General features: G+C 40.4%; 1 protein-coding gene across 2 annotated transcripts in view; it reads left to right on the top strand.

The window, feature by feature from the left end:
• The window catches only part of CHD1L (chromodomain helicase DNA binding protein 1 like), a 1,563,352-nt gene that overhangs the window by 268,897 nt on the left and 1,266,984 nt on the right, over positions 1-27,471 (top strand). For both annotated transcript variants that reach the window (XM_044072085.1, XM_044072086.1), the window contains exon 5: positions 21,836-21,867. In XM_044072085.1, coding sequence (XP_043928020.1) covers positions 21,836-21,867 — 32 coding nt within the window. The remainder of the gene's footprint in view (positions 1-21,835; positions 21,868-27,471) is intronic.

The following is a 27,471-nucleotide window of genomic DNA, read 5'->3' as shown; positions in this document are numbered from 1 at the left end:
AGGAGACCAGTGAAGGTAGTGAATATTCATTACAGGCTCTAGTTATGTGGTTTGCTATACTTATTTAAGGAAGTGATGATGGGAGGGCATGGATTAAAGGCATCAACTGGGTACTGATTTTGCAAGGCTTTCAGTGAGTACAAGCACTCTCAACAGCGTGTAATATAGTAAAAATGTATCAAAAATTAATCATTTGCATAAACAATTTCTAGTGTTATTTAGTTGTGCTGTTGTTTTGTATTTCAAGTAGGAATGCTAATGCCAGAACATTTAAGCAGGTGGTGCTTCAGGACCATTCAAAAGGGTTACATAGTTGCTGCTGCGTAAGGAACTTGCATTCTCCCACTGGTCTTCAAAACAAGAAAACAACAATTTTAAACATAGGGTACACCAGGAGACCACCACCAACAGCTACAACAGGTAAAAACATGGAGGAGAGTTTTTGGGTTATGAGCCGCAAGGAACAATGCAGTTTACACATATACCAGTACATATTCTCTAGCTGTAGGTTGTGTGGTCTTTTAACCCAGCTTTGTTTGTGTTGATTTAGCTGTAATTATGAGCTAGTTTGCAGTTGACTACAGTGCTAATCAGTAAACATTATATATGCACGAGTAACTTGTGAAAATACATGTGGATCCTGGAGCAGTAAGAGATGAGCATCCTTGATAGGATAAATGGAGGAAGCAGTGTTTTTCCACAGTATCGTAACCTGGAGGCACTCTAGGAAATTAATTTGTATTGGACATTGCAGCCATCTCAAAAGAAAAATATTTAATTTCTGCCTTAGCTTTGCCCTAATCACAGTTAGACACTAATTATAAAACAAACGTGAGGCAGATTATACTAACATTTGAATGCTAACAGTTAATAGCTGCATATGAAACAATAACAGAATGATGACAACACTGATGCAAACAGTCCAGTGTGTGCCATTTATAAACACAAGACAGCACTTAATACGACCACTTCTCAGTGCTTTAAGTCACATGACCAACAGCTAACAGAAATGTATAAATTCTAAACCATAATGCGTAATTAATAATGAATATAGCACTTGTACTGTAGTGCAGTGAACAGTACAGCAGTATTATTCAGATGTACCAGAATTGGTGTTTCATGGTGACAAAGTGCATACAGCAGCTTACAGAATCTGCTTCCTATGTGAATTTAACTAGCAGTGACACAGAAAATCAGTGCAATGCCAGTATTCTGTTGGACGATGCAACTTTGGTATCTGGACATTAGCTGGGTAGCTGGCAGCTGAAACACCTACATACCCAGTAACTCCTCATTTATTCTTGATTGCTGAATGTAGTTATGTCATCCAGAATAAAAGAGAAGTGCCTGGCTTTGATTACTTTTCCTGTGATTGCTCTTAAAATTGTCCTAAAAAGTAGGTATATTATTTTCTTCTAAATGTTTTTTTTTTCAGAACATTAGATGTTAAGTTGTCAATCTCGCCTTCATTCTTGCTGGATGGGTTTGGAGCCGATCCTCTGCTCCGACTCAGCCTTTACTAAAGCTCGAGAGCTATTTTTACTGGCTTGAGGCTACCCTATATCCCACAATGCTAGGCGCCAACTATCCAGATCTCATTTGCCGCTTCAGCTACGAGGTCGCATTTTTTTGCCGGCTTCAGGTTGTATTGATCTTTTTATATTTCTAGTTAGTTTTTTGGTCCTTAACTTTAGTGATAATTATAACTAGTACTACCCTACAGTTCCCCTTTTAGAATCCCCTCTTAGGTAGTTTTTTTCTGGGTTTCCCCCCTCCTGTTTTTCTGAATAGTTAGGCCTTTGGCTAAAATTGTTTATTTATAGTACTTGTGTGGAGTTTTTTTTGTGTGTGCCTAGAATTTAAAGTTGTTGTATTTTAGTCTGTTACAAGTTTTTGGTGTGTGTGTTGTGTTGTGCTTGTGACTAGACTGTTAAAATTTTTTTCTGTCTGCCTTGTCATCCTTGTTTCAGGATGTCAAAAGACACCAAGGTCTCGGGCTTCAAGAAGTGTGACTCGTGCTGTCAGAAGATGTCTCTGACAGACGGTCACACTTCTTGTGTGTATTGCCTGGGCCCTGTGCACCTGCAGGACTCTTGTTCTGTCTGCCATGCCTTCAGTCCAAGAGTCCTGCAGGAACGCAGAAATAAACTTATTTTGAGAGGCTTGTTGAAGCCTGAAGGTTCCCCGGCCAAGCTTTCGTCAGGTAAACCTTCTAAGCCCGCCAAACCGTCGGCTCCATGTTCGGAGCCGTCGCCGAGCGGTGCTGCCACTACTACTGCATCAGTTCCAGCCGGAACCGATGATTTGAGGCCTCAGTCGGCTCCGACTCTACTGTTGGAGCCGTCTTCTAGCCGAAAGTGCTCCAGGGCTCCTTCCTTAGAGTTTGTCTACTTGGCTCTGAGGTCTCCCTTGTTATCGGAGCGGAGCCATAGGTCCCATTCCTCTCCCTCTTCCAGGCTGTCGGATCATGACCTCGAGAGGGTGGTTTGCAGACTCCTTAAGTCGCAGGCGCTGGCCCAAATGTTGCATAGCCCTTCTCATCAGACAGTGGCTATCCCTACTCCCTCTTCGATTCCTCCTCCGACTCTTCCTCTGAGCCGGAGATCGTAGGGGTCGGGACCCTCGGAACGTCGGAGCCGATACCACACCTTTCGGCTCCCTCGTCTGCTCCGATCTCTTCCTTGGTTCCATCCTTGGAGGGATCTGGGCGCCGGGACTCCCTCATCGGTTCCGAGGGGGCGAGTGGCATCGGACCCTTATCTGACCCTGTTCTCCCTCTCGGAGCCTCGGCGCAGGTGAGTTTGGCCCCGACATCGGCCTCGGAGCCATCCCTCTCGGTGCCGGGAGGGGTCCTTGCCTCTTCGGAGCGGGGACCCTCTTCCCTGCCTGATAGGGGCACCTTTGAGGTCATGAGGAGTGTGCTGGCCCCTGTGCCTGCTCCACGGTCGGCTCCTTCAGCTCCTCCCTCTATGGTGCCTGCTTCGGTCTCTACCCACCCTCCCGATCCCGAGTGTGGAGAACTGATGCTACAGGTAGCCCCATTGGGTGTATTCTCCTCTTCCGAGGCCTTCCCTGATCCTTCAGGGGAGCCTCCCCAGAAGAGAGAATGCAAGAGGAAGCATGTGGACTCCCCCGAGTCAGTCACATCTGACACCGACTTGGATGAGTCGGAAGGGTCCCCAAGGTCCCCCTCTGAGGATGTCTCCTTTTCTGTTATCCTGGAGATCCTTAAGCAGAGGGGGAACTGGTCTGCCCTCAATCCTCCTGGGTGTCTCCGCCTTTCGACCCTCTCATGGATGTGGTGGCTCGAAAGGCATGGACAGCCCCTGACACTATGGAACCAACCCCCCGGAGGCCGACAAAATTATTACAGCCCCTTCTGACAAGCAGTTTCTGACCAAGGGCGTCCCTGTTGATGCCATGGTGATGGCGACGGCCACTAAGAGGGAGTTGGCTGACCCTTCAGTACCTGTCCACCCTCCTAATAGAGAATCTAGGACTATGTACAGGTATGGTAAGCGGATGTTTTCTTCAGCGACCTTTTCCATGCGGTCGTTGAATTATTGTGTCATTTCACCTACCTTCAAAGAGACCTGCTCAAAGAACTGGGTGACACCTTACAGGATCCATCAGCTGCGGGGTCTCAGGACAAGATCAACTCCCAGCTGGCAACCCTGAACTCGATTGTTAACTCCTCCATGCGGCTTATTTCCTATGCGGCCGATGGGGCGAGTAGGGCCGCAGGCACAGGCGTTGCCTTAAGAAGACACGCCTGGATGCAGTTTTGTAACTTCGCTGACCCCTTCAAGGCATCCTTCACTAACACCCCCTTTGATGGTTCGGCTTTGTTTGGACCTCAGGTGAAGGTTACTTTGACCAGGTGCGAACAAGAAGGCAAGACTCTCTCTGCCGTGGGAGTCTGTTTTTCCTCCCCTTCTAAGCCATACCCTAAAGGTCAGAAGCGTGGGAAAATGTGGTTCTGCAAACCACAGGGAGTCACGCCTGATGCACGAGGTGGGTTTTCCTCCAGAGGCAGGGGAGGGAACAATAACAGATGCTGCCCGAGAGGCAGAGTGGGGTCCCCAAAATCAGGGTAGCAGGGAATCTTTCTCTGAGAAACCCTTTCAGCATCTCTGAGGAGCTGCCCGACTGTCCACCTTCGGAGGCAGTCGGGGGAAGGTTATCACTGTACCCAGAAGCCTGGCATTCCCTAATGCAAGACAAATGGGTACGGTCTATCATATCCGAGGGTTACAAAATTCTGTTTATCCATACCCCTGTACAGCCAAAACGGCCCCTTCCAGACGTTCCACCTTGTCTAAGGCAACAAGCAGTATTAGAAATTTCAAAACTGCTAAGAAAAAGAGCCATCCAGCCAGTCCCAGCAGACCAGTTAGGATCCGGAATCTACTCCAAGTTCTTTTTAGTACCAAAAAAGACAGGGGACTGGAGACCTATTCTGGATCTCAGCAGGCTGAACAAGTCTGTTCAAAGAACAAAATTCCGGATGGTCATGCTATAGTCCATTCTACCCTTTTTGGGTCAGGACAATTGGATGTGCTCAATAAGATGCACAGGTGCTCCAGGAGGTTTCTCCGCTTCTGGCTGGGAGCCAGTCACTACCAGTTCAGAGCCCTGCCCTTTGGTCTCACCACAGCCCCCTGGGTGTTCACCAAATGCATGGCAGTGGTTACGGCTCACCTGAGACGGCTAGGATTCCAGGTGTTTCCATATTTAGACTGGCTCCTTACCGCCACCACCAGGTGTCAGCTACTCCAATCCAGAGATTATACCATAAAAAACTTGCAGCGAACTAGGTATCTCCATAAATTTTGAAAAGTCTGCCTTGTCGCCTTGTCAGTCTATTACTTTCATAGGCGCCACATTAAACACAGTCGAGCTGTCGGCAAAACTACCCACACAAAGAGTATCAGACATTCGCGGGCATGTTCAGGTCCTTCTACAGTGCCACAAAATCCAGGCCAGATTTGTACTGAAAACCCTAGGTCTCATGGCAGCAACGATCACGTTACTCCCACTAGCTCTCTTCCACATGCGAATCCTTCAGTGGATGCTGTTTTCCCAGTGGTCCTTTCAACATCTTCCAATGTCACACAACATTTTAATCACCCAATCATGCAAAAGACACCTTTCTTGGTGGATGGTCTCCCCTCAGGTGCTTCAGGGCAGACCCTTTGTTCTTCCTCCTCCGGTTGCTACGGTGACAACGGATGCCTCCCTGATTGGGTGGGGGGGGGGGCATTTTCAGGGTAGGAGAGTCCAGGGTACATGGCAACCATTAGAATGCCACCTGCATGTAAATGTCTTGGAGATGAGAGCAGTACTTTTAGCGTTGCAAGCCCTTCAAGACTCTCTACCCACCGGGACTATTGCAATTCAGACGGACAATATGTCTGTAGTGTGGTACATCAACAAGCAGGGCGGAACCAAGTCCTATCCCTTATGTCGAGAAGCACTCAGACTTTGGCAGTGGGCGATCGCCTCTCAACGGTTTCTGATAGCAACGCATATCCCCAGGAAGTCCAACGTCATAGCGGACAGGCCGAGCAGAGCCATTCTCATGCCCTACGAGTGGTCTCTCAATCGGACAGTAGTGGAGAAAATCTTCCGAAGGTGGGGTCGACCTTGCTGCGACCTTTTTGCAACCCCTCAAAAGAGCAAGTGCCACGACTTCTTCACTCTCTTCCCTCTTCCTGGCCACCCTCCCAGAGATGCTCTAGTCAACGATTGGCCCCGGGGTCTTCTGTACGCATCCCCCCCCCTTCCCTTAATCACCCAATTGATTCAGAAAGCAACCGCATTGAGATCCAGAATGATCCTCTTTGCCCCTTACTGGCCTCGACAAATCTGGTTTCCGTTCCCGCATCGTCACGTATTGGAGCAGCCCTGGCATCTGGACCCAGTGCCAGATCTTTTGATCCATCAGTCGGGCGAGCTGCACCAGTCCCTTCAGTCTCTCAACCTCACAGCTTGGTTGCTCCACTTCCAACCCTAGCCAGGCTTCCCTTTATTTCTCATTCAGTGCGTGACATCATCCTTGCTTCCCATAAATCTACTACCAGGAAGACTTATGCTAGCAAATGGAAACGTTTTTCTTTCTGGGCAGAGGCTAGAAATGTAGACCCTTTCACAGCCCCTGTCCAAACAGTTCTTGACTTTTTGGCAGAACTTTTTCAGATGGGTTCTTCCTCGGCCACCATCAGAGTACAATTGGCGGCTATTGCGAATTTCCATGTTGGTTTGTCAGAGACCAACATCATGTCACACAAGCTTTGTAAAGCCTTTCTCAAAGGTACCTTTTTACTCAGGCCCCCGGTTAAAGATCCTCCTCCACCGTGGGATTTGAACTTGGTATTAACTTCCTTGATTCTCCCTCCTTTTGAGCCTGCGGCTTCCTGTTCTTTGAAGTTACTCTCATGGAAAACCCTCTTCTTAGTGGCTATCTTCAGCGAGAAGGCTCAGAACTTCAAGCCCTATGTATTCACCCTCCTTATCTTGTTTTTCACAAGGACAGAGTGTCCCTCAGAACTAATCCTTCTTTTTTACCCAAAATATCTTCTGAGACAAATCTAAATCAGACCATCGATCTTCCAGTTTTCTTCCCAAATTATACCAACAGAGCGGAACAGAAGCTGCATTTTTTAGATGTTTACCATCAGCTTCGTTTTTATCTGGACAGAACTAAGCAAGTAAGAAAGTCTGACCAACTTTTCCTATCTTATGCAGAAGGGAAACAAGGCCTGCCAGTTTCCAAAGTAACTTTGTCCAGGTGGTTGGCGTCTGTCATTACGTTGATCTACGAATTGAGACATAAAGAGCTCCCTACAAAACCTAGGACTCATTCTACTAGAGCATTAGCTTCTTTCAGGCAAGATTGCCATTGGATTCCATTTGTGCGGCAGCCACATGGGCCTCTCCTCATACCTTTATTTCTCATTACAAGCTGGCCATGGCCTCCAGAGGTCGAGCTGTTTTTGGTTCCACTGTGCTCAAAAGTCTGTTCCTATGAGCCACCCAGGGCTAAGGTGCTAGGGACGCAGTCCCATCCAGCAAGAATGAAGGCGAGATTGACAACTTAACATTAAGAAGTTGTGTACCTACCATAACGTTCCATGTTAGTTGTCGTCTTCTCGCCTTCTTTCTTGCGTCCCACCCTCCATCCCCCTAGCCTGGACAGATCGAGAATATCTTTTGAGACCCTTTTTTCTCACTCGGGTATGAACTTACCTAGTTGCCTCTTCTTGGTAACTCTATAGATAGGTATATATATATATATATATATATATATATATATATATATATATATATATATATATTTTTATATATGTATATTTTTCTTCTCTTGTTTTGGGGTGGGATATAGGGTAGCCTCGAGCCGATAAAAATAGCTCTCGAGCTTTAGTAAAGGCTGAGTCGGAGCCGAGGATTGGCTCCGAACCCATCCAGCAAGAAAGAAGGCGAGAAGAAGACTACTAACATGGAACGTTATGGTAGGTACATAACTTCTTATTCTTATTTAGTCTTCTTATCTTTTGTCTTGTGCAGCTGTTCAGCCATGGTGAAATTATATTTTGGCAGGCATTATGTCTAGTTCAGAAAAGTTTCCCTTGTTTTCTCTAAGTAATGAATCATTTCTGCCATGGAATGCATTGTCATGTGCTTTCATGATATGCCACACTTGCATCTTTTTATATTGCTTACTGTCTCTTTACATCAGTATTTGCACATTGTGAAGTGTGTTCTCCAGTATGCTTCACTTAAACAATTGCAAGTCTCCTTTTGTTTCTTTTCATTCACAGAAGACTGTACTAAAATGTATTTAAATTCTATATTTAAATTAATTTGTTTGTTAACCAGGGATGAACACAGATCTAGTGGTCCTTTTCCAAGTTCAGACCAGAGATACAATGAAACAGTTCAGAAAAAGAAACTTTTAAATAAAATGTGCAGTTAGTTAGGATCAAACAAAAACTTGAGTATGTTAACACACATGAAGTTTATTATTAGGTAGAATCTAAAAAATAAATTGTACTTAACACAAAGGCAGTGAATTATTCCAGTAGTTGCAGTAACATTTCAAGCAACGAGTTTGTACATTTTATAGTATTTACAGTTGTGATAGAATAAAGGGGGTACAGAAAAGGGACAGTAGGGTATGTTAATAGGTACTCATATGTCACCAGATAATCTAAATGAATTGCTTGTTGAGTCTGCAGTTTCCTAGTTCTTAAAGTGAAATATCAGATGATTCGTCTAAATGATGGATGAAGATGAAGACAGGTGGTACGTAAGAGCCAGGTGTACCATCATCATTGCCTGTGTCTAGTGATGCTGGTACACATTCTGGACCTGCAGCTACTCTCCATTCAGGGCTATGCACTTCTAATACATTCCTTCCTTGGATATTATGCACTGTAGTTTTGATCATGAGTGCTTATGTGTGAACAAGTCTTCTGCTATAGCTATAGGTGCTCCTGGAATTTCTCCTTCTGGTAATAATTATTGAAGTAGAAGTATGTACTTTTGTGTTTGTCATATTTTTCTGGTGCTTTGTCTTTCTTTTGGTAGATTGTGACAAGTATATGCATTTAATTTCTAAATCTGCCACTCTAAAATTAAGGTACTGAATTAGTACATTGAATCAGGAGTTCCCTTTGCCCAGTTACAAAATTGCAGCACACATCACCTGAGGGAGGGGGTCCTGGTTATACTATATGCTTGGCATGTAGTGTAAACAACCTATTGTAGTCAAAAAGCAGTTATCAAGTGTAAGGCCTGGCTACTTGACTGGCTGTCACATCAGAAATAATGTGGCAGAAATAACAAATATTCATGACTGACACTTAAAGGATGTCGCACACATTTATTTCTGCACAAGCCACAAGCATCATTGGTTACTGCAGTCATAAATGGCTGAAGTATTATGAAAGGCATGTAAGTCTGATACTTTCTGAGTTTTGAAGAGTCCATGATGCAGTTAATACAATATAATTAAGCAATAACCCACGCCTGGGTAATGCTGGATTTACCCAGGGTTAGTGTGGTTTGGTCACGAGGGCGAAGCCCGAGTGGCTAAAAAAGACAACTGTGGGTAAATCCAGCATTACCCAGACCCATAAGTGGGATATTGCTATTATACAATACTTACTTTTCTTAAATAATGCCATTGTATAATGCCTCCGTGCTGCCCTTCCGCAGCAGTTCTGATGTACTGCACATGCATATGCTTACGCAGTACATCAGAGCTGTGGGTGGAAGCAACGGAGAAAGAAAAATCTCTGTTGCTTTTTACAAAGTGTCTCACTATGTTAAAGGAGTTTAACATAGCGAGACAGTTTCTAAAAAGCAACAGAGAATCTCTGTTGCTTTTTTTAAAGCTGTCTCGCTATGTTAAACTCCTTTAACATAGCGAGACAGTTTCTAAAAAGCAACGTAGATCTTACATTCTCCATTGCTGTAAAAAAAAAAGACTTATACTAATGGAAAAAGTCCGGGCGACCGGACCTTTTTCCATTAGTATAAGTTTGATTTACAACGTGCACGTTTTGTAATATTAATGGGGGGCCGTTGTATAATATGATATTAGCCATGAGATACAAAGGAACTACTGTGCAGTAAGCAATTCCTCTTAAACCACAACTTTACCCTACCTTTCTGTCAGCAGTGATCTCCAGTACAGGGCTTATCATCAATCTTTGTGTAACGCAGTCTGGGTCATGAAAAGAATCTGACCAGATCATGAACTGCAGAAGTCTATAAGCAGTGTGTCTACACAAAACAAAAGAGGCATGCAGTGAAAGCACTTCACCTTTCACATGGATTTTACTTGGCCAGCTTTGATATTAATCCCAGTGGCACGTATTTATCAAGGATGAGCCAAGTGGGACCTCTGCACATCTGCTGTTGTCTGTGCATGCTCGCAAGCTTTTGAAAGATCTCCGTTAAAACTTGATATTATGGCATTATAACTGGTAGGGATCCATGACCTTTGCCTAGAACAGCTAGAGAGCGAGATTATGTGTTGTCTACATACAGGATTACGCATGTTGTCATCTTTTTCATATTTCCATAAATATCTTGACAACCAAGAACATGGATGGAATTGTCCGGCCGTGTATGAAAGCTGACAATTGAATAAACAAAATGCTGCTGACACTACATGTATAACTTGAGCGTCACTAATCCAGCACAAGTTGTGTACAGACCATTGCATAATTAATATGCATTTGTTTATTGCGAATTTCAGAATACAGTCCAAGACTTATTTAATGAATGCCACAGCTGTGAAGATGAGCTTACACTGAGCAAATCTCTTTATACTTTTGTAGTAAACATTATGGCTCATGAAATATGAACACTTGTTTGTACTCTGATTTTATGACTTGGTATTTGTCAAAAGGCTGAAATGGTGAAATGAATAGAAGTTATAGGGCAACCTTCCATAACTCCTGTGGGAGGCTAAGGTGATCAGGATATCTGCTCAACTGTGACACCATTTTTTACTTTTGGAGTGGGGTACTAGGCAGAGCTGTCCCCCATCACTCCTTTTCTTTGTATTGCAATTAAAGTCCCCCTAGCTTGTACTCTTGGAGATTCCAACAACAATGGTTGTAGAACATTTAAACAGTAAATGAACTTTCAATCCCCTTATCAGCTCTGGAAAGAGATCTGGTGCATCTGTTTGCACTTTGACTGACTTTGGCTTTTTCTGTATGTATGTATGTAGTCATGACTCTAAGATATGCTCTTTCATTTCCTTTTGTCTCTTCCAAGCAATTCTGTTCATTGTTTCTTTACTTCTGGAAGGATGACTCCTCCTGTTGTCCAGGTGTACAACAATTTTCATCTTTGTGGAAGACAAATTAACTTACATATGCTAAGTTATTGAAGATCTGTACATATTTTTGTTTTCAAAAAAAGGAAGAACTTTTTTCATCCTTAGGACAAAGAGTTATCAGCTACTCAAAGGTTGTTCCTTCCCCGAATCTTGTCACACACACACTTTATTTTCAAAGTGTCATCTGTTAGTAAATTAAAACATGTTCTCTCATCTTTTCTGTGGGCACAAAAGAACCATACGCCTTCCTGGGAAAAGTTAACACTTTCCCATGATAAGAGTGGCCTTAAAGTGCTGAGTTTTGACCTTAATTTTAAGCCCACAGAGACTGACACACTATGTGGATTTAATGCTGGTTAACGCACTGTCTTCCATTCTTAGAAGTCATCCTTATGGATGGATTTTATCCAGAGGCCTTTTAGGAGCTATGTTACAGACCATGGAGACCCAGCAAGTTGTGATTCCTCCTCCTAGCTGTTTGATAATTTATTTTGGGTAGCGCAGTGGTGCAGCGGTTGCATTGTTGCCTCACAGCAAGAGGTTTTCAGGTTCAATTCTTGGCTGGGGTGCCTTCTGTGCAGAGTCTGCATGTCCTCCCTGCATTCGTGTGGATTTCCTCTGGGTGCTCCGGTTTCCTCCCATGTTACAAAGGCATTAGTATGGGAACAGCTGCAGACTTGGTTGTTGGAAGCCATGCATAGCTTTCATTTCAGGCTTTAAACAGAAAATGTCAATAGGAAGTTGCTTAACTGTCCCATGAGCATGATCTTAACTGCCCAGTCCTCCTCCTTGACAGATTCTTCTAGAAACTGGAAGAAAAAAGTAGGCCAAAAGCATCCATTAGCAATTATTCCATTTGTCCATACCTATGTATAGTAGGAAATATTCTACTAAGCAATGAGTTTTCTTTTTGAAACAAAAGAAGATAATTTTAAACCAAAAAAAAGACTATGCAGAAGGAGAAGATGTAAAGGCAAAGGTATAGAGAGGGGTGGAAGAGTCCCCTTATCTCAGCAAAAATGGGCATTACTGACTATGCTTCTCTCTTTCCCCTAACCCACCAGCCTACCACATGAATAGGAAGCCTTCTCATTTCAAAGATAGTGTTCTATAACTGAAGACAGGTAGGTAAAGATCATTTCATTAGTCTGCAGGAGTGATTTCTGAGCCTTCCCTGCTTTCATGGTGAATACTTACCACCCCAGCCCCCAGATGCTGAGGAAGTAACAGTCAGTTTTTTGCTTATCTTCTTTAGGTGTGAGCCATGGAGGCAGTTTTTGGGTAAGAACTGGAAAAGAGATTCTCCTCCAAGCTTCCTGGTCTCCTGCTGTACAACATCTGCACAGGCTGAACAAATTCCCTCCAGGTGTTGCTCCTTTTGATTTAACCATAGGCTGTTCTGGTAACCTAGATCTGAAGGATGTTGTAGCTACATGTATCTGTCCATAAGGAGAATAAACTATTCCTGATGTTTGGAGTAGGACACCAGAAACTGCAGTTTTTATTTGTGCTGTCTCTCACAGTGCTGCCCAGACAGTTTAGCAAATGTTTAACACCAGTGTGCTGGCACCCTAGGACCCAGGGGATTGAAATGTACCCATCTCTGGATATCTCATCTGTATAGCTTCCATCAGTAGATACAGTGAGCCACGGAATGCAGTATTTATTGTCTCTCATAGGTTCATAGGTTAGTACTAGGCTAACTGCCCTTGCGAGCCATTGTAAGCCTAGCCAATTATCCCTTGTGAGACTCCAACTCTGCACCTTGTGTTTTTAAGGCAAACACCTTAACCATTAGGCCACCCTCCCAACCCTTATCTTAAGGTTTGCCTTAATTTAAGTCTCTGTCTGGGAAGGACTAACATTTTCTGAGATACTTTTGACATACAACTGAGTAGAGTTCTCATTTCTCTGAGCAGCATTATGCATCTGACCCATTTCTTCAAGAATATGAATCGGAAGAAGGCAGCGTCAGCTCAAATAATCTGTATGTTGGCTACTATTGCAGTCATTACCTTTTAGAACTTTGCTCCAGTGTCTTTCTATACTTTGAGGTGTGCCCACTTCCCTTTTTGGCCTGGCTAACATCAGATTACCTGAGACAAACTGACATACCTGGTATAAAAGTGGCATATGCCTGATCATCTTTGTTTATTTCTTGTGTTCGCTGAGTGCACCGTGTACTGTTCATGAAAGTGCATGCGCAGAGCCAGTTTGTTGACTGTCAGTAATAATAATAAGCAATCATGATAGGCAATTGCAAGGAATGTTGAATATAAATAAGGAATAGATGAAAAACTACAATGACAGTAACAAATAGTAACAGAGAAAGCAAAACATTAATATGCGTAGACCATATAATAGATTAAATTTGTCAATAACAATGTTATTCATTAGGCATTGTGTATGTATGTGTAATATATAGAAAACCAGCAAAACCTTGTGTAAAACACCACTAATCAAACTCCCAACACAAGATGATTAGAAGCACATTGGAATAACAAGACAACAGTGAAGCTCTTGTAAAAGGAAGTAGTGAAAAAAGTTAGTTAAGCACTTTCATCCAAATGATCTACACCACAGACTTCATCAGAACTAACTTGCATAAATAATTGACAGCTTTTATAATCTTCACAGTCATACCTGGAATAAACCAGTCAGTCACACTTATTAATAAACAAATCAATGCAATATGAATTCATAGAATAGCAAACATAATGTATATTCCATTAAAATTCATTACATCATCTTCTTTCGGCTGTTTCTGTTAGGGTTTGCCATGGCGGATCATCTGTTTCCATTTCTTCCTGTCCTCTGCATCTTGCTCTATTACACCAACCGCCTGCATGTCCTCTCTCACCACATCCATAAACCTTATCTTAGGCCTTCCTCTTTTCCTCTTACCTGGCAGCTCCATCCTTAGCATCTTTTTCTCAATATACCCAGCATCCCTCCTCAGCACATGTCCAAACCAATGCAATCTCGCCTCTCTTGCTTTGTCTCCAAACTGTCCAAACTGAGCTGACCCTCTAATATACTGATTCCTAATCCTGTCCATCCTAGTCACACCCAATGCAAATCTTAACATCTTTAACTCTGCCACATCCAGCTCTGACTCCTGCCTTTTTGTCAATGCCACCGTCTCCAACCCATATAACATAGCTGGTCTCACTCTTACTGGGACCCATCAGTCACAAATCACTCCTGACATTCTTCTCCACCCATTCCACCCTGCCTGTACTCTCTTCTTCACCTCTCTTCCACACTCACCATTACTCTGAATTGTTGATCCCAAGTACTTAAACTCATCCACCTTTACCAACTCTACTCCCTGCATCCTCACCATTCCTCTACCCTTCCTCTCATTTACACACATATATTCTGTCTTAGCCCTGTTGACCTTCATTCCTCTCCTCTCTAGAGCATATCTCCACCTCTCCAGGGTCTCCTCAACCTGTTCCCTACTCTCACTACAGATCACAATGTCATCTGCAAACGTCATACTCCACAGGGCCTCCTGTCTGATCTCATCTGTCAACCTGTCCATCACCACTGCAAATAAGAAAGGGCTCAGAGCTGATCCTTGATGTAATCCCACCTCTACCTTAAACGTATCTGTCACTCCCACCACAGTCCTCACCATTGTCACACTACCCTCGTGCATATCCTGTACCACTCTTACATACTTTTTCTCATAAAATACCACAGCTCCATTCTAGGCATCCTGTCATATGCTTTCTCTATGTCCACAAAGACACAGTGCAACTCCTGCAACTCCATACATCCAGTAAAATTTACAAATAAAAATGACCATAAAGTATGTATGTTTGTACGTACACATAAATGGATGTGTGATTAATTCACTTAGTTTAAGTATGATTGCTATGGTTATAAAAAATTTCAATTGTTTATGTAAGTTAGTTCTGATGAAGTCTGTGGTGCAGATATTTTTGGGAGAGAGTCACTTGAGTGATATGTTTGGTTTTGTATATATCAAAGGAGGCAGTGTATTCGATGAGTGGTCTAATGGAAGAATACAGCAATAACTAGGCCAAATAGAAGACTTTCCTAACTTGTGGAAACATTATGGTCAAATGAGAATTATATGGACCTTTTTTGGTGTCTCATGACCATGTCTGTGTGAAGTGGTATACTGTGTATAATATTTGAGAAGGGGACATCTTTTTAGCTCATTGCTAATACTCTGTCATTTTTGCATTTAGTTTGAGACCATTGTCAGTACACGCAGTATGTACATATTCTATCCTTTTCTAGAGCTCTGTAGTGTCATTGACGGCGCATAATAGTGGATACCTTGCACTTATCAACAAACATGGTCAGCGACAGTTTAAAATCCAGTGGAAGCATATATTAATTATCTAAATTTTCAGTAATACCAACATGGGGAATAATGTGAAAAGCCTTGGCCATGCTGAGATAAGCAACGTACACTGAGTGACTGTTTTCCACAGTCTGTGTGTAACCTTTTCAAAGAAGCTTGCTAGTTTCTGGAAGCAGGACCTGTCCTTCATACATCTGAACTGCCTGAGGTCTAGCTAAGTTGCTTTGTCTGCATTAATGAGTTCTGCTGTGACATATTCCATGTCTTTGCATACAAAACTGATGAGGCTGTTGGGCCTGAAATTACCCAAGTCCATAGAGTGGCTACCATTTTATAGGAGAGTCACAGTGGTGGCTGTTATGCAGGTGTCGGACATAAACCCTATGGATAAGCTGAAGTTGAACAGTTTATGCAGAGGCTTAGACTGTGCATCCTTGCCAGTGGGGAGTGTAGCTAAGTATGTTGTCTGGTCCCATGGAAGTATTATTTTTAGCCTTTAGCATGTCTTTTAAGATGCGTCCTAAAGTGACAGTAGGAGAAACTAAATTTTCAGAGATGTTGGGGGCAACTATGTGAGTAGGTGTGGTAATGTTAACAGGTCTTTATCAGTTCATCAAAGGTTCATTTTAGCGAACCTTCATTCATCGACTCTAATACAGCGAATATTCATATCAGCGAAAGTTTACTTCAATGGATGACTTACCCAGGGAAAGGAACGCATTGCCTAGCATTCCAACTGTCACACAAAGCACCGTATTTCAAAACACCCATGTGGGGGGCTGTAGCCCCCACCCACACCTCTAACTATATATACCAACTCTGAGATTGCACTACAGTGAGGAAAAGGGCAAATTTCTTATGATGGCCAACTCATTCCTATCCCTGCGCAAGTCATTCGTTGAAGTGAATGCTCGCTGATGTGAACATCTGTTGCATTCAGGTTGATGAATGAAGGTTCACGAAAATGAACCTTTGACAAAGTGATATTTGTGTCATATTTGTGATATTTATATCCAAGTTAGCACTAAATTTGTCTCTTGATGTATTTATTCTCTTTATCCTTGTGATCGTGAATAACCTCAAGGCATTGTTGGGCATTATTCCTTAATTTCTTGCTAAAACTGAAGAAAAGTTATAGTTTCCCTGTTATTTCTGTAACCGACCTTTACATTTTTTATGGTGACTTTAAATTACTTCCTGCCATGTTTCAGTACTGTCTTGAAGCAGGAGGAGTGAAACTGGCTTCAAGCTGCAATACACTCCCAAATAACAAGGATAGAGGATTGTTGGACAGATACAGTAAAAAGGTGTATGCATCTGCAACCATTGTAATAGGGTTTTGAACTGCCAAACTCACATTTTGAAATGCCAAGAACATGCCCTCAAACAACTGAAGTGAGTTTTGAGGGAGTGCAAGATGAAACCAAAAGAACTTCCTAGCTCCAGCAATCTTTCATCTCACCGAAACTAGGGAGGTACGTCATCCAATATGAATATGGTCATGTGGTGGATGTAGCATCCACGACTGCTGCTACTGGGTCAGGCCTTAGGAGACACCTTTGACTGAAGATCCAGATCCTGTCCAAAGACGTTAAGGTGCCACTCTAGATGGATAGCTGCTCTTCAGTACACATACCAGTAATGTCTTCAAAATGTCAAAGGACAAGTGAAAGACCATGTAGTCTGTCAAATGCATATTCCATTCTCCTCTCCCAAAATATAATGGGAACTATCCCTCCAAACAAGAGCCTTTTAACAAGAGTCATGGCGTGGCCAAGCAAGCTAAAGGTAGGAAAACCTAACAAAAGAGAAAGTTTCAGCAAGAAGAGAGAGAGTGATGCAAGATGTCATGTCTTCCTACCAGTAGAGAGCAGCAGTAGCTTTACTAGCCCTCCCTCTTTTCCCAAACCTCAGAAAACTTCATTCCAGCCCCCTCACCCTCCTTATCAAAACACCAGGGTAGGAAACAACTTTACCACCTGCTATCAACAGTGATATGCCATTGCCACTGAGCCTATATGAGCCAATGGAGAACTGTTCTTAGAAGCAAGCTTATATTAACTCATAGGTATGCTTTAAAGACTGATGTTTTGGGCAGTCAACCAGCAAAACAGATGACCATCAGAAAGCTTTTCAGGATGTGAGAGTAGGGTCTACTTGTCCAACCATGAAAGTTATGGCAAAAATTAGGAGGTGCAGCACCCAGCAGAATAAAAGCACTCTCATCAAATTAAACAAACAGCTCAGAGGACAAATGAAGTCTATTGAAGCCAAATTTGAAGTAAGTTTGGCCTCCCAGGCCAAGGATAACCAGAAAGCAGTCTTTAGCTATGTCAGCAACCTCAAAGGCAGTACACAGTTGTGTGCAGAGCTCATTGTAAATGGGGCCACTTATATTGAGCCAGAAGATATAGCAAACCTCCTGGCTGATAAATTCAGCTCCAAATTTACCCTCTCTCCCATTCAACCTTCCATCAGGAAATATCAAATATAACTCCTCCAGCTATCACTAGGGGAACAGGTCCTTAATATTCTCTCTAAGTCCAAGAACACTGCACCAATGGGCCCAGACAGTATCCCAGGATGCCTTCTAAATAGCATGAAACATCTATCAGGGCCTCTGGAATTACTATTTAACTGTAGCCTCCAAAGAGGCTTCATGCCTCTTGAATGGAAAAAGGCAACAATCATCCCTAAGCACAAAGGTGGACCATCTACAGACCCTGGAAACTACAGACTCGTAAGTCTCACTAATCTTGTATGTAAAGCCATGGAAAGAATTATCATGGAGATGATCAGTAGAGATATATAGTACACTTCCAGACACTGGACCCAACCCAGTTCGGTTTTGTCAAGGGCAGATCATGCCTACTCAACCTGGTGGAGTTTTGCAAGACTGTCACCAAAGCAATGGATGAAGGCAAAGTTCACACTACCTACCTTGACCTGGCCAAGGTATTTGACACACTGGGGTATTATTGACTACCTCAAGAGGTTGGGTACAAACCAATATGTCACCCGGTGGACAGACAACTGGCTCGCAGACAGGACCCAGGAAGTTAGAATTGGGGAGTCCAGCTCTACAAAAAGGCCAGTCACAAGTGGAATCCCTCAGGGATCAGTCCTTGGACCACTCCTTATTGGTATTTACTTCTCAGACATCAAGGCCAATGTCAGTGGTCACTGGCTGACTAAATTTGCAGATGATTGCAAATTAGGAGCTGTCATTGAATCTCACACTGATATAAATGTTCTCCAGGAGGGGGTGACACAGACAAACAACTTGTGCCAGAGCCATATACTAAAACTAAATGCCAAGAAGTGCATAATAATATCCTTTGGAAAGTCATCTATCCTTGGTAAATATAATTTTGACAATTCACCCCTTAGAGTTGACCCACTAGTCAGGGACTAAGGGACACACACAGATAGTAATCTAGCCTTTGATCATCACGTGTCTGCAGTGGTGAGGAAATCATTCTATGTTGAGCAACTTATAAACAAAGGTATGGCATCTAAATCCAAGGAAGTCATTGTTCCACTGTACTCTGCATTCGTCAAACCTGTTGTTGAGTACAATGCCCCCTTTGGTATGTACTTAACCTGGCATATCCAACAACTGGAACATCCACAGAGGTTGCTCACTGAAAGAATACTGGGCATAAGGGTTTACTATCATTTTTGTCTATCGCAATTCATGCGATTGACAAAATTTCATATCTGGCTGTCACTGAATCACAAACTCAAAGAAAAAAATGTCGGAACTGAACAGTGAATGCAGTACAGCATTTGCTGTTGTCAGTTCCGACATTTCAATGCAAATTGCAGTATAATGGGGATCAGGAAATGTATCCTTTCCCTCACTGTAGTGCAATCCCGGAGTTAGTATATTTAAGTAGCAGGGGTGTGGGGTGCAGGGGGGCTTGCCCCTCTGCAAACATGTTTACTTTGCAATGCACAGTAATGATGTCCCCGGACATGTGGTGACTGTTCAAATATGTTGACGTCAGTATTTAGTCACCACACTTCGAGTTTATTTTTGTTTGTTATTTTCAGTTTCGAGGTTTTGCTCCGACATAACTGCAATTCACTGTTGAGCGATCTGGTTAAATGATAGTAAACCGGACATAAGTAATATGTCCTATGCAGACCGCCTCAATGCCCTATCCCTGTATTCTGTCTCCTACAGGCTTTTGAGGGGAGATCTATGCCTGGCATACAGGGCATTATCAGACCCCACTCCGAATTCCTACATATCCACAAAACAAAGCACCAGAATTACCCATTCTCAAGACTTAAATATTGCCTGTGATATAAATAGGACCTGTTGGAGAGATAGGTATGTATCCCAGAGACTACCCTGTCTGTGCAACAGGCTTCCCATTCATGTGAAGCAGAGTTCCTCCCTAACGCAATTCAAGCGCAACTTGGACAATTGGATGGGAAACCGGAAATTCATCTCCGAACCACCTCCAAACACAAAATTCACCAAACCAGAAAAAATCCGCTATACTGTACAAATGAAGGGTTCTCCTCCAACCGACACAAATCTTCCACCACTCTGTAATAAAGTATGTAGTTTATTGTTAAAACAGCTCAAAACAGCAGCGAACCAACAGCAGCCAACACCAAGTAAATTCTTATTTACTTTTACAAATAAACCTTAGATTGAGCGCGCTTTCGTCCACACCAACTGGACTTCATCAGAATCTAAGGATTTCCTGAAGTGCAAACCTTAAATATACAACTAAGTACTTAACCAATTGACCATTAATTGCTAATTGATTCAGATGTTAAACTTTTAAAAACATAGTACATGTTTGAAACAGTACACGATTACAATATGAAGTGCATGAAGAAAACATAACCTGAACTGGTTATTAAAAGTTTAACATCTGAATCAATTAGCAATTAATGGTCAATTGGTTAAGTACTTAGTTGTATATTTAAGGTTTGCACTTCATGAAATCCTTAGATTCTGATGAAGTCCAGTTGGTGGACAACGCTACCAATCTAAGGTTTATTTGTAAAAGTAAATAAGAATTTACTTGGTGTTGGCTGCTGTTGGTTCGCTGCTGTTTTGAGCTGTTTTAACAATAAACTACATACTTTATTACCGAGTGGTGGAAGATTTGTGTCGGTTGGAGGAGAACCCTTCATTTGTACAGTATAGCGGATTTTTTCTGGTTTGGTGAAACCGGAAATTCATCCCTGGTTTGGCAGCTATGTCTCTAATGGACAGAGGTAACCTGTAAATGGTTCATCTCCCAGGCCAATGCTTACACTTATCAAGGGTATCAGAACTTGTCAGAGATTTGGAATGCATGGCTAGGCTTAAAAAGGCCCTTGTGGTTGTTAGCCTAGTAAACACCTATGAACCAGTTTATTAGCATTTTCATAGCAGAGGTTCAGACGACCCATATGTGTAATTTCATCTTGATCTTTTAATTGTCCACTTTGTGCTGATGAAATAACACAGTAGCCGAACTACAATTTCCTGCTAAGTTTTACTGTGGTTTGCTTCTGAAGTAGTTGCCATCTTATAACTTCAGTGAACTCCATATTGAAAGTCCGTAGGTAAGTAGTAGACAAACTGTCTACAGTTATAAGCTTAGCCAATAACCCATATTCAAAAGTTTCTTTCAGTTTTAAAGAGGGCAAAACAAGATAGACTAGAAGAATTTGAGTCTGCCCATTCAATTATGTAGGTTTACTTTGAAGATGGTAAGGGCGTTATTCTGCTTGACATGTAGTGAAAGTTTGTTCCAAAGGTGGGGATACATTGCTATAGGAATCTCTCATAATAATATGTCTTATTTGTTGATGGAAAGTTTAGTTCCTTTAAACTTGTATTTGAACAACTGTTTTGTGATGGAATAGGACAGAGAATTTCAGATCTTTCTTAGTTAGAAAGGTTAGACATAGATTCCCGCAGAGGAGTCTATAATAAACTGAGTATAGAGAGAGGGCCGACGGTCTGCCCTGATAACTATGATTTTTGAGATCACTGATCTTTTTAATTTGTAACTTCTGAGGTCTGTCAAGTTTGATACATTTAGAAAAAACATGTCAAAAGGTCTATTATATTCAGATGTGTGTCTGATGAGATATGAGTAAAATTATGACTACTTTGGATCTGGATGAGATATCTTTGGTAATAAGATGAGACAAGTAGAAAGCTTTCCTGATTTATTGCAGAGATATGATGGTCAGAACATAAAAAAAATAAAAAAAAAATGCCTAAATTTCTTATGTCAGAAATCTGGTGTTTTTTGCTAGCATTACGTATACTATATTTTTTCATATTTAAACTGAAACCAGTGCCTTTGCACTCAGTAGTAGTTAGTCTGTGGAAGATCAAATAATCATTCCCACTTTAAAGATGTCTGTAAATGTAGATGGTCATAAGTCAACAGTGAACGCCTGAAGGTCTGAAAATAGATAACAGATTAGCAGGCATTGTCATTGTCATTTCATTTAGATGTTTCCTGAGCTTTCCTATTGGAAATTAGAGTTAACGCATGAACCTTACTTATGTTTGCCAGTGAATGGTGTAACCAAATTGACTGACAAATCTTCTAATGCTTTATGGTATATAATGCTTATAAACATTTCTGTGTTCTGTATTTTTTTAGATTTGTCTAAAGGAGGCATCATTTCTGCGCAGGTAGGATGGCATTTTATTTGAAATGCTACCTTATACTTGATTTTTTTATGCAATACTAGTGAACATAAACAATGCCTAGATAAAACTGTAGCTCATGAAAACATAACTTTTAGGAATATTTCTTTTTTTCTAATTTTTATGTCATTTTTTTATTCTGTTTTTTATCAACAATCACAATATCAGAAAACAAATATATTATTAAAACATAACAAATTGAAACTATTTACTATCATCCATCTCAAGGTTTTTGTTAAGAATTAATACAAATATTAGTATTTTTCAAGTAAATCACAAGTAAATCACTCGTGTGATTAGGTGTTTTCATCTTAATGGTTAACAATTCTTTCTTGCATACACTTTTTGCTAAATCGATAAATTCAGAGAATAGTATGGTGTTTTTACATTTCCAATTTAAAGTAATAACTTTCCTTGCAATCGCTAAAATTGAATATATAACTGATATTTGTGTTTTTGGAATAATTTCTGGAATTGGAGTGTTAATATTAATGAGATCATTATTATACATTTATCTGACCATAACGCTTGCAGAAAAAATGTAAACTCTTTCCAAAACAGAGATGATATTTTACATTTGAGTATCATATGTAGCTAGTCTGCATCTATATTATTCTCACATCTCCAGCAATTAACATTTAATATTTTATTATTCCAAATTATGGGAAGTTATAAAAAAAAATCTATGCAGATATTTTCAAGTAAATAACTTCCAGTACAGTGAAGAAGATGTTTTATCATTTTATGTAATAATGTTTTATTCACCTCAGAAAACTCTGCATTGTTAACTCTTGTAGAGTAATCCCAAAATTTTACTTCTGCAATGGAAAAATCCATTCTTAATATCCTATATATTTTTAATAGATATGACCTACCCTTTCCTATATTAGTATTGATGTTAAATAAAAATTCTAAAATTTGGGGGACATTATTTACAAACGAGTCTAAGGACACTTTTAATTTATTATTTACAAAATACTTACAACTTTGCAGACTAAACCAGTTATTCTGTTGTAAATTATATCTGGCTAATAAATACTCAGCTGAATGTGTTTTATTACCATTTATAAACTGGTTCCAGAATATTAAACTTCTGTCTTCTAAAATCAAGCATTTGTTTTAGATTATGAATTTTTAAACATTCAATATTGAAAGCTGTGGGAAATAAGAATGCAAGATCTTTATTATTTAGACATCTTCTAAATGATAAAATGTAATTCATAAATAGGATAGAGAAACATTTATTGTCACTACTTAGACAATGATCTTTTAATATCCAATATAATTTATTGTAAACAATGTGTTTTTGTGGATCAGTCACTAATTTATTATTACTTAATATTTTTCTTGAATTAATTTCCACTTAGAATCATATATATTATTTAACCATTGCGCTATAATTTGAATACTTGCTGCTTTTAAGTACAGATAATAATTATGGAAGCTAATACCACCATCTTCCCAGCTTTTCATATGCCTTTCTAATGAAAGCCTGTGTTTATTAGGGAACCATAAAAATTTAAGTAACCAAATTTATTTAAACAAAATTTATTTGGGGATATGTTTAAAGTCTGAATACAAAACAAAAGTTTGGGTAATATGATTATTTTTATTAGCATAAGCCTATCTTCCATAATGAAGAATCGTTTATTCCAACTGGAAATTAGTTGTGTAATCTTATATGTGTATAGTTAATTAATATTAGTTCTTTAATACTTGAAGTTATAGTAACTCTTAAATATTTAATTTTATTATTATCCCATTTAAAATTACTATAGGATCATAGGAAGTTACTAGGCTAATGGCCCAAGGAAGGCCCTTACAAGCCTAGTCAAGTGCTGCCCTTGTTTCCACTATTAACACCTATTGCTCCTGTCCAAGAGGGAGAGAGAGAGAGACAGGTGGAACCCCCCAGGGTGAAATTACAGTTACCCATCCAGTCGTCCAGACTGCACGTGAAGTGGGCCAAAGAGGTGCTCTGCTTGACATGAATTGGGAGTCTGCTCCACAGGTGGAACAGACTGCCAATTCATCTCAAGCAGAGCACTTCTTTGGCCATCTCCAAGTGCAATCTATACTTTTTTAGGTCTGACTTTAGATCTTTGTTAATGAACAACTTATTGGTTTTGTTGTGGTAGAATTTCAGTCTAGAAATATCATCAAAATATTTGATGGCTTTGTTTATATGTTTTAATGACGCATCAGTATTACCAATAGTTGATGTATCATCTGCAAGCAATTGTGTTTTAGAGGAGTAATTCTTGCCGATTGAAAAACCTTTTATATTTTTATTTGATCTGATGTGACTTTTTTATTTGATCTGCTGTGATTTGCAAATGGTTCAATACATAAAACAAATAATGGAGAAAGTGGACATCCCTGTTTCTACCCTTAAAAATTTTAAAAGATTTAGATAGTAAAGAACCTGTTATTTTAAATGCAGATGAATTATTGTAAAACATCTTGGTTAAGTTTATAAATTCTACAGAAAAATTATATTCAGAATTTTAAACAAATTATTCCAGTTTACAGAATCAAATGGGTTGTCCAAATCTAAACTTATAATCGAAAGCTCTTTTTTCTTTTTGTTAGCAAAATCTGTTATGTTGTTAAGTCTGATAATGTTATCATACACTCTCTTGCTTAATATAAAGCCTGGTTGATTATTATGGTTTGATTAAGTAAGTCTGATTAAGCGACCTGGAAGGTCATGAAAGCCCCCATTTTGTCCTTGCAATAAAGAATTTTCCTTCTACTGTGGCAGTTTGACTTTTTATACGTACTGTTGGCTCTGAGCTGTTCAGCTGGTACCTGTGTTTTGTCTTTCTCTTTATATCTATATATGTCTGATATCTCACAATCAACAAAATGTTCACCGTGGTTAGTGAAAATCTTATCACATCCTTCAATAACTTTATTAATGGCAGTACATACAATTTCACTATTATACCCCCTAGAAATAAACGTGGTATAATCTATCAATTTCCTTATTAAAATCAAGTTTGTTATTACACAATCTTGTAATTCTAAGACATTAACCATAAGGAAGTGAGGAGATTGTATGGGGCAGATGGCAACTACTGCCAAACAAATACCTACCCCCATCCTCAAATTTCCTATGAACTGATGTACTCATTCTATTATTACTAATGGTGAGTGTAATATCTAAAAAAGTGACAGCCCTACCAAAAACACAAAAAAACAAATCTATTTGATGTAACCATTTTACAAATAAATCAACTTCTGTAAGACCTCCTTTACAAATAAAAATAAGATCATCAATAAACCTATAATAACGTATTACACATTTACTAAAAAATTCTCCATGATACAAATGTTCCAACTCATGCAAACCCATAACAAGGTTAGCATTCATGGAGGCAAATGATGCCCCCATGGCTGTACCCCGGCATTGATGAAAAATTATATTATTAAATGTAAAATAATTATTTTCTAAACAAAAAGCCAACAATTCTGTTATATAACTACCCTTAGGGTTGTCACCTATAAAATATCAAACTGCTTCCAATCCATACCTGTGTTTAATATTAGTGTAAAACTACATACATCAGTTATAAAATACATGTCTTCAGACCATATAATATACGATAATTTACCTAAAAAATCCATACTATCTCTAATGTATGAGGGCAATGTCACAACATATGGCAATAATACTTCATGCAACAAAAAAACAATGCTGGAGAAAAAATATTTATCAGCCAATACTATTGGCCTACCAGAGGGGGTATTTATATCTCTCTGGATTTAGGAAGACAGTAAAATACTGCCAATTCACTGTAATTACAATTAAACTTTTTCCTATATCCACTTTAAAAATACCCCAAGCAATACCCCTTTTGTATCAACATTTCAAAATTATTCATTGCTTGCTTTATATTCCCTCAAATTACTAATATTATACACCTCATTATCATTTAAATGATTCATACACATTGCATAATATTGTTGGACATGCATAATAATTTTACCCCCCTTATCAGAGGGTTTAATAACTATATTCTTATTTTTAGCTAACACTTATAGCTCACGCCATTCTTGTAAAGTCAAATTATAAACAAAATTATTTTATCCTTCATGAATCGATCAAATTCACATTGAACAGCATAATTCAGCATTTGTGTAAAAGTTTTTATACCATCATGCCTATAAGGGGTAACAAACTCAGTCTTATATTCAATGTTATCTGTATTAAACAAACTATAAGCATTAAAGTCATTGTCATTCACAATATCATTGTGACCATCTGAGTTATCATCTGAACTATTATCTACATCAAAGTTTGATACAACATTATTACTATTATTGTGTTCAGAATAATATGCCCTTTGTATTTTGCTGCAAAACCTGAACACATCACACTTCAGTTCATGTAGACGAGGTAACACAGTTGGAATAAATTTAAGTTCTTAATTAAGTACTTTGCTTTGACTTTCAGTAAGGGTATAGTCTGAAATATTTACCACAATAGAGTCAGAAGAAAATGTGTCGATACCACTTGGACTTAGGTTCATAGGTTGATACTAGGCTTTATGCCCTAGGGCATTTATAAGCCTAGCCAGAGTGTGTTTGGCTTTCGCCACCCTTTTGGATTAGTTGACTGTGCCTCTGTATAGTAGGTCACAGAAGATAGCCATTTTAAGGTTAGTTTACTGTGCCTCTGTCTAGTAGGGACACAGAAGAGATCCCAGGGGTAAACCTACGATCTCCCATCCACTCGTCAAGATCCCTCTTGAAGAGGGTCATTGAGGGGCTCTGCCTAACATGGATTGGGATTTTGTTCCAGAGTGAGGGGAACCTCTGGGATATGAAACTGTCCCTCCAGCATGTCCTATTTATTTCTGTGTTGAGGCTTAAGTCCCTGGAGCGTGTAACTCTAAGGGATTTGGATTTCCTGAGGTGGAGCATGTCCATTAATTCTAGGTTGGACATAGCTTTATACGTCAGGCACAGATAGCCTCTGAGTAAGCGGTAAGCAACCGAGTAGAGCTGGAGTTTCTTTAGCCTAACTGCGTAGGGCATCTGTTTGAGTCCCTTGATCCTCTTGGTGAGGTACTTTTGAGGTCTTTCCAGTTGCTGCAGGTGTCTGGTAAGGAACATCCCAAATGGGGCATTGTATTCAATTATGGGCCTGATGAGTAGAGGGGCACAATGACCTCTCTTGATCTAGATGTGAACCCTTTCGTGATAAGGTGGGCTATATAGAAGGTCTTTCTAACCACTTTGGCAACGTGATTGTCAAAGAAGAGATTGCTATCTACTTGGGTCCCCAAATCCCTAATTACTTCTTCCGTACTTAATGGATTACCACCTATGTGGTAATTTGTGGGCACTTTGTTTTTCCCAAAGGGGATGACTATGCACTTTTTGGCATTTAGCTTTAGGCCATGGCTCTGGCACGAGTTATCTGTCTCTGTGAGACCCTTTTGGAGGATGCTTGTGTCAGTCGGCGAGTCGATTATGGCACCCAGTTTGCAGTCATCTGCGAACTTGGTCAGCCATAGTCCTCCCGTGTTAGCCTGTACCTCAGGGAAATAGATACCGAACAAGAGAGGTCCCAGGAACTAA

The sequence above is a fragment of the Protopterus annectens genome, chromosome 5.part0, assembly GCF_019279795.1.
Source record: "Protopterus annectens isolate FY-2018-M chromosome 5.part0, PAN1.0, whole genome shotgun sequence".
Taxonomy (NCBI): domain Eukaryota; kingdom Metazoa; phylum Chordata; order Ceratodontiformes; family Protopteridae; genus Protopterus; species Protopterus annectens.
The sequence above is the reverse complement of the archived record's forward strand: the minus strand, read 5'-3'. Positions and strand labels throughout refer to the sequence as shown.